Raw genomic sequence first — 16,627 nt, forward strand, 5'->3', positions numbered from 1 at the left:
AGGATTGTTGTCGAGCCGCTGTGAGTCCAGGAACACTGAGACAAAAAGATTAAAAAACTGTCCTAAAACATGACAGTGTGACTGGTTAGAAGGTCCTTTCTGAAAGGCCATGTGAACCCCTAACACACTGACCTTAACTTTTAAAAGCCTCTTTAATCCATAACACAGTTTTTCTCTCTGGTCTTAACCTGAACAATCGTGCATCGATATAATATAAAGCAAAAGTTGAATGAAAAATGAGTTGATTTCACAGTTCAGTTGTTGGTAGAAACACACACAAGTTCAACAGTTGTCCTGTGACTGCAGCTGCAGTCCGAACACACAACATCAACCTGTGTTTTAAGTGGGAGGATCACGTTACTAAACAGGCTTCTTATGTAATACACTAACCTCAAATACAGCTATAAATATAACAACAAGCTCAGAGTGAATGCAGCAGAGAAAGAACACAAACCTGATGGGGTGGTTTCAGGGTCAGGGGTTCAACATCAAACAGCTCACGACGTGTGTGGGGAAAAATGAATATAAATATATATATATATATATATATATATATATATATAATAAGTCGCTTTCAACAAAACTTTGAGGTAATTACTGACCATCTATAAAGACTGATTTCCCAGTTAAGGTTCACAGAGCCTGGTGTCCTCTAGAGTGACCTTCCAGTGGACAAAACATTCTTTCTTGTATATCGAGTGTACTTGTATATTTGTGTATTTGTAGAATGTGTCTGTGGTGTAGACTGAGGAAGGAGAGATGCAGGACAGCGACAGAGAGAAGATGATGGTATTTATGAAAAGAAACTTGAAGAGTGCAGCTGTGTTTGAGAGGAGGTGAGCATTCAGCAGCCTTCAGGCGTTCTGACACATTACGCAACGCCCCGTGAGTCTGACACATTGCTGGAAGAAGACCAGCAGCTGCGAGAAGTCCTAAAGGTCGGACTGAGCTGCAGGAAACTTCTGCAGCAACTTTTGACTCTCGCCGGAAATGTCACAAAGCTCAGAGCCTCAACAGAACTTTAGGCAGCTTCTCATTAAAAAGAAAAGGCCACGCTTCAGTTTCCTGGTCGCTCATCTTCCTCATCTCATTTTAACAACCATAAAAATCATCTGTTAATTGTTGATAAGAAGGTTCTTGTTTCTAAAACAATTCACTTCTTATCTCAGTTAACAATCCTAAAGAGAAAATCTCATGAGAAAGAGAAGAGAATCAGAAGACAATGATGACTGATTCAAAGAAATTGGAAAATGAAAAGACCCATCAATTAAAGTGTAACCAAAGGAAGTAAATGTAAAAAGTATCTCTGTGATCTGTTTTCTCCTCACTCATGTCTTTCCTTCATTTTTTCTTTTTTGATGTTTGATTTCTTCAGAGCGACTCACCCAAAGATCACTGTCCATGTGTGAAATATTACACCTACAAACACAGAATATTGATAAAGTAGAGTTTTTAACTGTGGTACACGAGTAATCAAAACAGAGAGAAGTCCAAAGAGCCTCAACAAGTCTCGAGTCAAGACCTTCTGGTTTTCATCTAAAAGTCCTTGAGAATTCGAACCTCAGATGAGTCCACTTAAAAAATCCTCATGATGTAGAAAAATCCCTCAGAGAGGTTGAGTCAAAAACTCATAAAGGCTGAGACAAATAAAAAACCCTCAGGACCAAAAGACAGTGACCTCTAACAACTGAGGCGTGTCCAAAAAAAAAATCCTAAAAGGCTGGTACAAGTCCGAGTCTAAAGGCCCTTGAGAGTCTGATGGAGACAAAAAACCTCAAAGACTTTGATGCATCTGAGTCCAAAACCTCTAATGGCTAGGACAGGTCAAAGTTAAAAAAAACCCTTAAGATCAAAAGACAGAAACCTCTAACAACTGAGACACATCCAAGTAAAAATCCTAAAAGGTTGGTACAAGTCCGAGTCTAAAAATCCCAAGAACTGAAAAATAAATAAATAAAGACGCTCCAAGAAAAATCCAACAAAAAGACAGTCAGGGAACAATAAATGACAGAAAAAAACATGTCCTCACCTTCCATCACGTAGACCAGGGAGCCCACGTCGCCCTCTTCGATGATGCAGGCTTCTTTCCCATAATCCACCGGGTACATGCAGTCCACAATCTCCTGGATCTGAGACAGCTCCAGGTTCTTCATGAAGTCATTGTCCAGGATGGCCTCCTTTATCATCTCCTTGGACCTGCGAGGATGAGGAGCAACAAACATTAGGTTGTTTTCTGGTGCAGGACGAGGCTGTTTATGAGAGAGTGAGGCTCTGCCAGCGTACACTGTGCTCCTGAAATAACAATGTACACTTTAAAAAGAACTATTTCCTTTAGCTTTCTGCAAAAAAGTCAATGAAATTCTGACATGTACGCCTACTAGACCCCTTAAGGTCCTCGCGAGCCCCTGTGAAGCTTTGGCGACCCCTAGTGGGAATCCTGACTCCCAGGTTGGGAACCAGTGTTCTAGAGGACTGCATTGGGATCGGGGTACTGCAGGAATCAATGTTGTGAAGAAGACTAAAGCATGTTTTTATAAAACAACAGCAAAGAAAGGAAAGTCTGACTTTAGAGACATTTCTCAGTTGTTACTCACAGTGACGAAGACACACAATCTCTAGTGTGCTCAAACCAAACACTAATACTGTTCTTCACGCGAGTAGATTAATACAAAGTCAATACAAATACTGTAAAATAATGATAATAGTATAAATACCGTAAACACAACTTTACTTCTTGTTCATGTTTCTCTCACAGACACACAAACACAGGACATCTGTTAATGACCAACATACACACTCATGTTATTATCTGACTTCATATCTCTCCATAAGAGAGACTCTAATCCACTGTTTCAGCCCTCAGGTGAGTGTGTGTGTGTGTGTGTGTGTGTGTGCGTGTGTGTGTGTGTGTGTGTGTGTGTGTGTGTGTGTGTGTGTGAGTGTGTGTGTGTGTGAGTGTGTGTGTGTGTGTGTGTGAGTGTGTGAGTGTGTGAGTGTGTGTGTGTGTGTGTGTGTGTGTGTGTGAGTGTGTGAGTGTGAGTGTGTGTGTGTGTGTGTGTGTGTGTGTGTGTGTGTGTGTGTGTGTGTGTGTGTGTGTGTGTGTGTGTGTGTGTGTGTGTGTGAGTGTGTGTGTGTGTGTGTGTGTGTGTGTGTGTGTGTGTGTGTGTGTGTGTGTGTGTGTGTGTGTGTGTGTGTGTGTGTGTGTGTGTGTGTGTGTGAGTGTGCGTGTGTGTGAGTGTAGTTCATGAAAGTCCGATGACTTCTGAGGGAGCATTAAACTAACTCCACCTGCTCTAAGTCCACATGGAAACATCCTGTAAACTTTAAAACCTGCTTCCATTTTCTTCTTCATCTTCATTTTCCTCAGAAAGATGATTCTGATGCGTTCAACTGACATCACAGAGAATAGGAAACTACAGTGATTGAGGAGTGTTTCTCTCCATGATTAATAACTTTAACATTTACTGATGTTTTTCTCTGCTGCTTCCATCGTCCGTCTTCATTCCTCCGTTAATGTGAGTTTGATCAACAGCAGCCGGATCTCAGACTGTAGTTTAATGTCAGAGACCCTGAACTAACCACAGACACTGTACCACTGACAGTGAACTAACCACAGACACTGTCCCACAGACAGTGAACTAACCACAGACACTGTACCACAGACAGTGAACTAACCACAGACACTGTACCACTGACAGTGAACTAACCACAGACACTGTCCCACAGACAGTAAATTAACCACAGACACTGTCCCACTGTTATTACAGACAGTGAACTAACCACAGACAGTGAACTAACAACAGACAGTGAACTAACCACAGACAGTGAACTAACCACAGACACTGTCCCACTGTTATTACAGACAGTGAACTAACCATAGACAGTGAACTAACCACAGACAGTGAACTAACCACAGACAGTGAACTAACAACAGACAGTGAACTTACGACAGACAGTGAACTAACCACAGACAGTGAACTAACAACGGACAGTGAACTAACCACTCAATATAAAGCTGTAAATAATGAAACAGTAATGAGACGTTCACTTCCTCTGAAGGTTCAGTTGAAGGTTTTCGGTTCATTCTGACAATAAATCAGATATTAGATCTATAATTGACTTTGATTATTGTCTAATCGAATGTAAATTCGCAATTATGGCACAATGACACTTTTTCTGAGCAGCTGCTGCCACATGTACTCTCCTGCTGAGGAAGACGAGCAGCTTCCTCCTCCAAACGTGGACAAATGAAAAGCAGCTGAGCCGCCATCATGAAGCCCAACGCTGAGTCAGAAGAGGTCGAGGCCCATAGAGACAGACACAGACAGAACTGGCTACCAGAAGAGGAGAGACTCTGCTCCCAGTGTGACAGAGGACAGGTAGAGACAGAGCTGCACTTTCTAACCTCATGCCCTAAATTCAAAACTTTAAGAGAAAAACAATTCACAAACATTTCCCAAATATACCCCGAATTCAAATTATTATCAGACACACAGAAACTCCCCTATTTACTGGGAGAAATGCCCAAAAGTCAAATTATTGCAGCAAAATATGTCTCCTCATGCCACGAACTGAGGACAACCAGTGGAAACTCAGATAAATGTATAAAATAATTGATTGTTTTAGTTTTAGGTTTTTTTTGCTACAGTTTTATCTATCTATTTTATTTTAATATTTTAATATTATATATTATATATATTATATTTAATAATTTGTTATTACTGTTATATTGACAACAGACTACTTGTTTTAACTGTAGTTACTTTACTACTGTTTTAATGACATTTGTAGTTGACACAAACTGATTGATTGATTGATTGTGATTAATTACTTATTGACTGAGATTGATTGATTGTGACTGTGATTGTAATTGAGTCAATCATAGTTACAGTATTACCAACAGTATAGATTATAATTCATTTATTGTAAATATTGTTTTCCTTTATTGTTATTATTATTATTTTAATTCCAAACGCTTGCTTTAGCAATATGTACAGTGGTACATCATACAGAGAGAGAGAGAGAGAGACAGAGAGAGAGAGAGAGAGAGACAGACAGAGATAGATAGAGAGAGAGAGAGACAGACAGAGAGAGAGAGAGACAGACAGACAGAGAGAGAGAGAGAGAGACAGAGAGACAGAGAGAGACAGACAGAGATAGATAGAGAGAGAGAGAGACAGACAGAGAGAGAGAGAGACAGACAGACAGAGAGAGACACACAGAGAGAGACAGGCAGAGAGAGAGAGACAGAGAAGAAAGAGAGGCAAGGAGACAACAGAAAAAAGGAAAGAAAAACAGACAGACAAAAAGAACAACAGAGAGAGAGAGAGACAGAGAGAGAGAGAGAGAGAGAGAGAGAGAGAGAGAGAGAGAGACATTACAGCAGAGCCACAGCTGGATCAGCTCTGAACCCTCAGAGGGTTTAACACATCTGGAAACAGTTCATCTCCTCCTCCATCTGAAACCAGCTGACCAATCAGAACCTTTGTTGTTAGCAGCGCTCTGTGGACCGTAGTGTAACTATGGGATGGATTTGAATGTGTCCAGCTCAAGAGTTTATACACTGTTTATTGATTATAGATTATTGATTGAATCAACTACATATAGAACATAGCTCTAGAGTTTATACACTGATTATTGAGGAAATGTGACTCATTAGAGGTTTAAAAGCAGCTGTCTGAATAGTCTGAGGTCTGAGCATCTAGTGGACATCAGAAGAACTGCAGTTGGACACATTTTAGCTCTGAGGCTTCTGATTGGTAGAAACAACCTCCCTACCTCAGCTGACTCTCTCCTGTCTGAGAGTTTGCCACTCAGGTGACAGTTAGGCCCAAATTAAATTCACAGTTGAGATATTAGAAATGTCGGGAGCCGAGGTGGCCGACTGAGGCTGAGAAACACTCGCTTCTGAGAGATAACTCTGTTGTCAAGATAGAAACTTAAAAGGTCCACCTAACAAGAAAAAGAGAGTTTTATTGTATCCAGTGGATGAGAGGAGCGCCAAGAGGACCTATTAGAGCCCGATATTATTTTGGTGAATCTGCAGTGGAAGAAATATTTCAGTATCTGCATGTAAATTGGATTCAGGAGGAAACCGACTTCAATGAAGACGCATTGTGACTGGACGAAGGGGGGAGGTGAAGTAGACCCTCATGCTATTACTGCGTGAGTCACAGGGGAGGGAGGGATGAATGAAGAAAAACAAAACACAACAGGGAGGCCGAGCATGAATTTACAGGTTGGAGGAGGCTGAAAGACACAAAATAAAGATAAAGTGGACAGAAACCAGGCAGACATGAAAGAAGGCGAACATAAAAGAAAGAAAGAAGCAGAAGACAAGAAAGTAAGAGGAGGTAATTCAAAGAGACGAACAGAGGAGGAGCACAGAGAGGAGTGTGAGGTAGGAGAGGGAAAGAAATGACTTCAGAAGAAAGAAAATGAGGAGACAAAGTGACAGAGATGAAGAAAAACTGGAAACAGAGAGGAGACTAATATATTTTAGAAAGCACCGAGGGGAACGGGGGACAGACTATCATATCCTGTTCTCAGACCAGTTTCCATCTGACTAACAAACAACACGCATCACCACAGGGAGGTGAAAGTCACCATCACTGCAGGGGAGAAGAGCTGCTGACTGCAGGTCCATCACAGCTACAAGTAAACACATCAGTGCAACAAGTAAACACATCTGTGCTACAAGTAAACAAATCAGTGCAACAAGTAAACACATCTGTGCTACAAGTAAACACATCAATGCTACAAGTAAACACATCTGTGCTACAAGTAAACACATCTGTGCTACAAGTAAACAAATCAGTGCTACAAGTAAACACATCAATGCTACAAGTAAACACATCTGTGCTACAACAAGTAAACACATCAATGCTACAAGTAAACACATCTGTGCTACAAGTAAACACATCAATGCTACAAGTAAACACATCTGTGCTACAACAAGTAAACACATCAATGCTACAAGTAAACACATCTGTGCTACAACAAGTAAACACATCAATGCTACAAGTAAACATGTCAATGCTACAAGTAAACACATCAATGCTACAAGTAAACACATCATTGCTACAAGTAAACACATCTGTGCTACAACAAGTAAACACATCAATGCTACAAGTAAACATCAATGCTACAAGTAAACACATCTGTGCTACAGGTAAACACATCTGTGCTACAACTAAACACATCAATGCTACAAGTAAACACATCAATGCTACAAGTAAACAAATCAGTGCTACAAGTAAACACATCAATGCTACAAGTAAACACATCTGTACTACAACAAGTAAACACATCAATGCTACAAGTAAACACATCTGTGCTACAACAAGTAAACACATCAATGCTACAAGTAAACACATCAATGCTACAAGTAAACACATCAATGCTACAACTAAACACATCAATGCTAGAAGTAAACACATCTGTGCTACAACAAGTAAACACATCAATGCTACAAGTAAACACATCAATGCTACAAGTAAACACATCTGTGCTACAAGTAAACATGTCAATGCTACAAGTAAACACATCAATGCTACAACTAAACACATCAATGCTACAAGTTAACACATCAATGCTACAACTAAACACATCAATGCTACAAGTAAACACATCTGTGCTACAACAAGTAAACACATCAATGCTACAAGTAAACACATCAATGCTACAAGTAAACACATCAACGCTACAAGTAAACACGTCAGTGCTAGAAATAGAAGCACCATTGCTGTGGTCCTTGTACTGACTACATGTAGAAAGGTTATCGCTGCAGTAAAAACATGGATGATGTTGTGACAACCAGGAACTGGTCAGTTTCAAAATAAGAGTCCTCTCGCAGCAGCAGATCTGTGACAGTTGAGTCTCAGCTGATCATTAACTCGTCTGCTGCGACGAGCCGAAAATGCTTATGAAGCGTTACTGCAGACAGCAGGAGAGCTGGTGGGCGTTCACAGCCCACACACACTTTACTGTAATACTTTTATTTATGTTCCAAAATAACACACACACACACACACACACACACACACACACACACACACACACACACACACACACACACAGGCAGGCTGCAGGACGCTGACAGCCAGAAGTGGTGGGATGGTAAATGAAAACCTGTCAGCTGCCTGTGTAGAGCTCTCTCTCTCTCTCTCTCTCTCTCTCTGTGTGTGTGTGTGTGTGTGTGTGTGTGTGTGTGTGTGTGTGTGTGTGAGTGTGTGTGTGTGTGGGCGGACCACACGGATTAAAAACCAACACAGTGGTTGTTATTGCTGGCGTGGACAGACAGAGAAACACATTATATTATACAGAGCTCTGGGAAATGGATGCTTGCAAAGGGCTGGAAAATAGAGCATCATTTAAAGCAGCACTCCTGTGAGCTACACCTTCACTTCCGTTAAATTTAGGGACTCATTAAACAGAGCAGAAATGTCATCAACACAAAAAGAAACATCATTAACTACAATTAGAAATATCCTCACTACAGATGAAATGAAAAACTACAAATGATAAATCACTACAAACAAAAACTAAAAGCAAACATTATCTTTCCGAGTAGAAAGTCCAAACACGGTTGCTAAAGTACAGATTTCTTCACCACAAGTCCAACTGAAGTTGTTAGAAGTAGACACAAACTTGTTTCCAGTAGAAACATTATCGCTAGAAGAAGAAATGTCCGGCTTAGAAGCATCATCACTTCCAGTGGAAACATTATAATTAGAATCATAATTATAACAAGTAGGAACAACACACAAGTGAATACAAAGTAGTTTCAACAGCTACAAGTAGAATCGTTATGATGGCTACTTTGCCTGTTCCAGCAACCAGAGGAGCTGTTAGAGGCACAGCGAGCTGCTGCTATCAGACCGACTGGGTCCAGCAATGTCTGAAGAGACTCAAACTGAGTTCGGGAGGATTTGGACCTCCTGCTGTCTGCTTAATGAGAAGACCCAGAGGGAGGAGGACCACCTGCTGCTCAGGTACACACTGAACAGGTAGATCTCAGTTCATCTGTCACATTCTCTCACTGTGTGGGAGTCTCAGAGGCTGTACTGTAACGTAAAGGTCTCAGGTTCAATCCCAGCAAACGTTTCTCCGCCTATCTGCATTTTAACTGTGTATGAAAAGACTAAAATGTAGATGTGTTTTATAGAGTTATAGTTTATACATAGTGGCTTATGAAGGCTGCAGTGTTTATCTACAGAAAGAACAAAGTCAGACTCTAAGAAACATCCTGTGTCATATCTTATTCTAACCAATCAGCTGTAGTTTCCATCCAAATTTAATGCAACTTTTAGCTAAATTTGTACAAAATCGTCAAAAGCTAATTCTGCAGTCAACCACACCAGTCTGCGTCCGACGGTTCCCCGTAAATTCCACCGGGCACATTCAGGTTCACTTCCTGATTCCTTACAGGATCCAGAAAAACCAGTAAAACACAGGAAACTCAGGAGCAGATCTTTAAACTGATTCTTTTGAGAGTCGGACTGCATGTCTCCAGGCTCAGAGTCCCTCCCACTCTGCTGTCTCACACACACATTTTCATATTCATATGTGTATAAATACAGATCTGTGACAGCAGCAGCTGTCGGGCCTTTTTTCATTCATCTTCAGCAGAGACGACCTGCTGAGGTCCAGAACCTGGACTCTCTCCACAGGGACACCTGTGTGTCTCTGAAGACTGAAAGAAAAACGCTGTACATGCAGTGATGCATACTGCAAATGTATGAGGGGCCATACAAGCCATAATTCCTTCTGGCAATCTCAAACACACATTCTCCTTTCACAAAGGTATATTTTCACTCACATATATATATATATATATATATATATATATATATATATATATATATACACTTTATTTTTTACCCCTAGGCGTCTCCATAAAGATGCACAAGGTGCCTGTTAATGTCTGTATGAGATGTAGCAGGCTTTTATCTGACTCTAATGTAACCCTGTGTAAGGTGATAGTGTAAAGAGTAAGAAAGTCCACATAAGGAGGCGGCTGGTTGTGTGTGGAAGTTTAATGTTTTATAACATTACGTACATAGTTGAGTCATGTGAGGTCCCACATCATGATATGATCCTGAACCCAGCCAAACTGCGACCAAGGCTAATCACAAACAGAAACTAACTCATTCAAACATCCATGCCCAAAGTGGCTTCCAAGGCAGGTTATCCATTTCCACGTACATAGGTTGGGACCAAATATAGAAATTACTGGAAAACATGAACAGTACATTCTGTATGCCTTTATACATGACGCCTCCAATAAACTGATCTTATATTGAATGTGAGTCTAATTCAGTGCACTGTATTATAGTACAGTTTATTATACATCCAGGTGAAACACCAGGTTTTTAGGGAGTCCTCCTTGTCCTCCTACAGCTCGACAATGCGCTGTCAGTATCTGACGACCTGGGATGAGAACGTATTGAATATTAAGGTGGTGGTGAGTTTTTTAACATACGTTTTTAAAGCTGTGAGCGGAAGACACTAAAACCCATCCACCTCTGTTGTCAAGGCAGAAATCTCAGAAATAGGTTGGACAAATCAAACTATCTGACTGGAGAGAAACCACAAGAAAGAAGAGATTAAACTCCATATTCAACATATAAATATTCACTCCTAGAGGATATCAATGGTTTCCTTCTCCCCACCTGCGCACCGTGGACTGATGGGAGCAGTTTTCCAGCAGGGAAACATTAACGTCTGAAAGTTTTAATCTTCCTGGAGGCCTGCAGGAGTTGTACTGGCAGCCTCCACTCATCTGCCTGCTTTTCATCAGACGTTTACGACAGCAGCCTGCTGAGTTCAAACATCTCCATGAGAACAGACATGTTCCCTGAGCAGAGCCTGGTGGGCATCGAGAACCAGCTCACTAACTGTCTGCTTCTCCTCTAAACACAGCAGAGTTTCACCAGCAAATACAGAGGAAGAATAGACGAGTTCCTCAACAACACTGGTTCTTTCATTTAAAGAAGCTTTTAATGACAATATGTTCATGTGTCCTGTCTCCTACGCTTTGTTCTGCGTCCTGAACTTTACCCCAAAACAAACCGCAGCTGTGTCTTCATCCGGTCTGATCAAGAAAACGCTCAACACTATATTTATAAGTTTAATATTTCCACATATAAACACTAGACTGTGTTCTCTGTCGAGTGTTTATAGTGGTGTACTTGGGCCTAATGCATACTGTGGTATGTCACCTGGGGGAGAAGGGCTACAAGATTAATCACAATATTATTGCAAAATGGCCAAGTGCATTTTTACATAAAGTTTTTAAAGTGAAAATTACATTTGTGATGCAAAAGTGATAATTCCCACTAATCATGAATCCTATTGCAATCACAATACATGGCAAAATAATGACAGTATGATATCGTGCAGCCTTTTCGTAGCCGCACATTGGGTCGTCTTGTCACTTTTTGCTGGCTAAACTGTTCATCTTTGTGTTAGAGCTGAAATAGATATTTTGTTATTGTGCTTATGGTTAAAAATGGAGGAAGAAAAACGTCCTGATCAGACTACCTCATCCCGATTACAGCAATACGATAATGTTTTGTGATCACTGATTCTTTGCACTGCTGGCATGGCTAATGTTAGAATTCCCAGCAGATTTTCAAATTTTTTTTTGTAACATTTTACTGAAAATCTGTACAACCAAATATACTGACGCTGAGTATCATTCAAACTTCTCAGACTTAACCTGTCCTACTGCCACAGACTGAGGAAGCACAAAATAAAGTCCACTGACTTATTCTGGTGGAGACAGATTTCTCGGAACCTGGACAAATAAAACCAGAACTATCTGACCGGCTAGCACACGCATAAAGTGGACTTACTCTGGGCTCTTGGGGTAAAAGGGCAGGGTGACGTGGCTGAGGTCACTGATGTCGCAGGCGGTGGGCTCAGCGGAGATGGCCTGCCGTTTGCTGCGGTGCTGGTCTGGTTGCAAGACCATGTTCTGCTGCTGGGCCTGGACCTGCTGGGCGGTGGCTGGACGGAGCACGGACCGGTACTTGTCCAGCTCGTTCTGCAGCCGCTGGATCAGCTCATCCTTCTGATCCAGTTCAAGCTCCAGTTCATCAATCAGGGTGTCACGCTGTCGCAGCTCTTCGATCTTCTCCTGCAGGGCGTACTGCAGGTCTCGTAGGGTGCCCATTGGTTCTCTGATGGGGGTCCCGAGGAGTTCTTAGGGTACCTCTGGATCTAGAGGATAGAGTTCCTCAAAGCATTTAACTCTTGGGAACCTCAAGGTCTTCAAGCGTTCCCAGATTTCCTTCGGGTCAGGGTTCCTTATGGCTCCTTTAGATTTCTTAGTGGAACCAGAGTCCCTAGAGGTAGAGATAATTTAGACTTTCTTCTTGGGTGACTAGCATTTGTCAGAGCTACTCAAAGAGTCTTTAAGGTCTTTAGAGATCTCACAGGGTTTCTCCAGGTTCTCAGCAGATTTACTCAGGATCCCGAAAGTACTTGAGTAGTTTCTCAGAGGGGCTTTCAGGGTTCCACTTAGATCTTTAGCATTCCTGTGAGCTTGGAGTTTTGAGTCTTGTGAGTCTTTGGGTTATTCCGTTGCTCTCCGGGTACTTCAGAGTTCCTCCAGGTTTACAGAACTCCCCAGATGTTTTTGGACCCTTGAGAGAGTTTTTTTTAGAAGAGTTCCTCTTACATTTACAGCATCTAAAGAGCTTCTAAGAGTCTTTAAAGATCTTCAGAGATTCCTCTGACTGCTTTGGGAGTTTCACCAGATTCTCAGCAGTCCCTTGATTGCCTGAGGGTCTCTAGGGTCCCCCTAACGTTCTCAGAGGAGTTCACAAGATTTCCTTGGGGGTCTCCCTGATTTCCAGGTTCTTTCAGGGTTCTTAAAGGAGTCTTCATACCTTCAGGGTCTAGGTTTCATCTGGGGTTCTCTGAGATACACTTTTCAGAAGTCTCCACATTTATGGCATGATGTCTGGCATTTCTCAAAGGTTTGGTGTTTCATTGGGCTCTCCAGGTCCCTCTAGAGTTATTCCATGTTCAGGATTGCTCATATTAAGCAATAGTTGCTTTAGGATCTGAAAAGGTTCTCCTAGGTACAAAATAATTCAATAATTCAATTCATTTTGAGGGTTCATTTAAGTTTTTCAAGGCTCTCCAAGGTGCCTCATACTGTAGTTTTCTGCTCCGTCTTTCAGGAAATAAAAGTGATTTTAGACAATAAATAAATTCACTCAAACTGTAAAAAGAAAAACAAGAGGAAACAGCTGGTGCTCTGGTTTCTACCTTCCTTCCTCTAAATGAAAGTCTGATATGAAACAAAGGCGGTGAAGTGGAAAACTGGGGAACCTTTCTGCTTCCAGAATTTTCTCTCCTCCAGGAAATGTGATTATAGCAGATAAGTATCTCATGGAAGAGCAGCACACAAATTACCAGAGGCAAACAAAGTTGAAAGTGAGTCCTGGTAAATGAAATACACATCCACAGGTTGCAGAATATTCATATTCAAAAGAATAACACAAGAAAATATTCCAGGTTTAACTGCTCAGACTCGGTCCGTGCGGAGGTAAAACTGCAGTTTTCTGTGCGTTGGATTTATTCCTTAAAGAGGATTAAAGCGCAGTAAAAACCTCCAGGTGAATCCAGGTGAGAGCAGAAAAAAGAAACCGGGAAACATTTCAAATCCGAAATGAAACCTACAAAGATCCTCTGGTTGGAATCAGTCAGGTGATGGAGGGAAAGAAGAAAACGTTTCTTCCGCAGAGCGCCGAAGTGAGGAGGAAAAGTGCGATGACTGACTGTAAAATCAAAAAACAAAAGAGCCCACGAATCCGCAATTCACCTCTCACATCACTTTTCTCGGTTCAATCCTCCGCTGGGGGGGCAACGACGGCTGAAATCCGACACCAAACGAAAGGAAATGATCCCAAATCCAGCTGACATGTGAGTGTGCCGGCGGAGGAAACCCGGAGAGATAAACGGCAGAAAGCTGCAGATCCTGTGGAGATGGCCTAAATGACCAGAGAGGATGTGGGGCTGCAGATCTGGTCCGCTTTAATCACCCTCATTAGTTTAATTAGTTTAATGCGGAGCAGCAGGAGGTTGGACGGAGGAGAGGACCGCGACTCTGCCGGTGCGTCCAAAAGTTGGTCTCCTCCTCCTCCTCTTCCTCCTCTTCCCGCTCATCGTCTATCCTTTGGATGAATTCCCTGACTCAACTCCCTTGTATGACCATAAAGTGAATGAAAATGACATTTATTTTATGTGTATTTTAAAAATGATGCTTCTAGAGATCTGTGTGTCAGTGCCGGATTTAAACCCGATTGGGGCTGGGGGCCCCTTTCACCCTCCCTTTTCTTTATCTGCATACAGTGTTACCTTTAACAACACAACATTCAGATCCATTATAATCCAGGTTGTAGGTACACAATGACAGATTTGACAAAAAGGTGCAGAAAAAAAAAAAAGATGTAAAACGCCACAAAAGAAAAGAGAAGTCACACACAAAGAGACACAAAAAGGCGCAAAAGACTATAAAAACTAAAACTACAAAGCCATGAAAAAGACAAACTATGAGAAAATACAATCAACTACAAAGAGATGAAAAAAGTAAAAAAAATAACGGCAATAATAACAAACAAAAAGATAAAATACAATAAAAATCGATGAAAAGAACATTAAAAAAAACTAAAAAGATGCTAAACAAGACACAAATCATCAAAAAAAGATGTAAAACGCCACCAAAAGAAAAGAGAAGTCAAACACAAAAGTAGTCTTGTATGAATTCTTCAGCGTCTCCAGAGGGCGCTGTGTGAAGTCTGATAAATGTCCTCAAGTGATGTCACTCGAGTCATGAACATGGTGGGTCAACATGGCGGACTCCGCCAGAAGAGGACTTGCTAGTATGAAACCATGAATATTATATTACAGTGATGTTACACACTGGGGGCTCTATCTTGCACTCAGCGCAATTGACCTTGTACACTGGCGCTTGTATAATTCCTATTTTGCACTCGACGCACATTGGAATTTTCCCTCCACCGACGCACGTCCTTAAATTAGGGAATGAACTTGCGCTCCGGGGGGCGGTTCAGCGAAAAGAGGAGGCGTGTTCCGGCGCAAACGTTCCCTGGTGCTATTTTGCTGTTTCAGAAAACAATTCCGCCACAGACCAGGAAAAACCTAGTCTAAAGTCAGTGGCGCTTATTCAGATGCTGTTTTAAGGGCGCAGACTTGAGGGGATGCGCCCGAGAGGCAGCAGCAACATCGCCACCCGGTCAAGACGGGCATTAATACTTTGCTGCATCCCGGACAGCTCCCGCTCCAGCATGTCAAACCCGGTTTGCTGCAGGAACGGGTGGTCCTCCGGCGTGTAGTGGGTCTGGATCCTCTGCACCTTGGTGTTTGCGCTGCTCCCTCCTCAGCTGGCCCTTGCGCACTGCTCCCGAGGCCAGGGTCTTCTTCCTGCGAAGCTGCGTTACATTGTTTTGATTTATTGTATGGCTGTGTTACATTTATTTCATGTCAATAATGACACTTCGGTCTTTTACGCCTCTGATAACGTCGGTCTCCTCGGCTGTGAACCGCTCCTGGCGTGCGCCTGGCCAATCCGCCGTTATAATAGCAATCCTCCATGGAACAAGCGCGCCTGCTTTTAAAGGGAATGTGAGATGACGCTCTGATTGGTTTATTGCACGTTACGCCCAAACCACACCTATGACTAATGTAGCTACTTCAGAACAACCCATTTTAGATTTGCGCCGGGCGCAAGAGTCATTTATCCCGCCGGCATAATAGCAACAGCGCCAAGATCCGCCCACAAAGCTACTTGCGTTTTGCGTTTGATACTTGCACTTCAGATCGGCAAGATAGGGCCCTAGAGCTTTAAAGAGGAAACAGTTCAGTGTCAGTGCTTCAGTGTGTGCTGCTGCCCCGTGGCGCCCTCTGCTGGCTGCTGGCTGTCATTACAACCCCTTTCACCCTCCCTGTACCTTCTACACATTCAGATCCATTATAATCCAGGTTGTAGGGGCCGCCTTCACAATAACACCAGTTCCTGTAAAAAAAAGATTTGACTCAAGAAATGTTTATAATCAAAATGACATCATATCAAAAATGCTCCATTAAATCCTCATGTTTTAATAATGACACAGAAAAGACATCAGTTGTCTCCAGATCAGGTTCCTGTTTGAATTCAGTTTTATTTCGTACCAAATCACAACAGTTACTTTCCATAAAGAGCAGGTCCATACTGCACGCTCTATAATGGTTCATTATACTTCAGTCTGATGATCATTATTCAACAACACGGAGCCTTTTGTCTTTCTTCAACCTGGTTTCATCAGTGAAATATCACTGCCAGTACAGTACGACCACAGATTGTCTTTTCCTTCAGTGTAAAACTCAACTGATCTTCAGTGTGTGCTGCTGCCCTGTGGCGCCCTCTGCTGGCTGCTCGCTGTGTTCACAGCTCTTTTCTTTGTGGTTGTGATATAATATTTCTTCCAGTCACTCTTCATTAAACTGTGTATTTACATTGTGTGTACTGTCACATAAAGGAAACATATTTGTTTAATTAACTGTAATCAAACACACAATGTAAAGTTAGTTTGGTAACTTCTGTGTGTATAAC

General features: G+C 41.9%; 1 protein-coding gene across 3 annotated transcripts in view; it reads right to left on the minus strand.

The window, feature by feature from the left end:
* The window catches only part of LOC127374508 (cGMP-dependent protein kinase 1), a 54,015-nt gene that overhangs the window by 31,807 nt on the left and 5,581 nt on the right, over positions 1–16,627 (minus strand). The window contains exons 1-2 of one of the 3 annotated variants that reach the window (XM_051419908.1): positions 11,859–14,509; positions 2,030–2,196 (exon numbers count right to left, since the gene is read on the minus strand). In XM_051419908.1, coding sequence (XP_051275868.1) covers positions 2,030–2,196; positions 11,859–12,178 — 487 coding nt within the window. In that variant the 5' untranslated portion in view covers positions 12,179–14,509. Of the gene's footprint in view, positions 1–2,029; positions 2,197–7,739; positions 7,827–11,858; positions 14,510–16,627 lie in introns of those variants that run through there. The other 2 variants (XM_051419910.1, XM_051419909.1) reach the window with 2 other exon arrangements.

The sequence above is a fragment of the Dicentrarchus labrax genome, unplaced genomic scaffold, assembly GCF_905237075.1.
Source record: "Dicentrarchus labrax unplaced genomic scaffold, dlabrax2021, whole genome shotgun sequence".
In the NCBI taxonomy this organism is placed as follows: Eukaryota; Metazoa; Chordata; class Actinopteri; family Moronidae; genus Dicentrarchus; species Dicentrarchus labrax.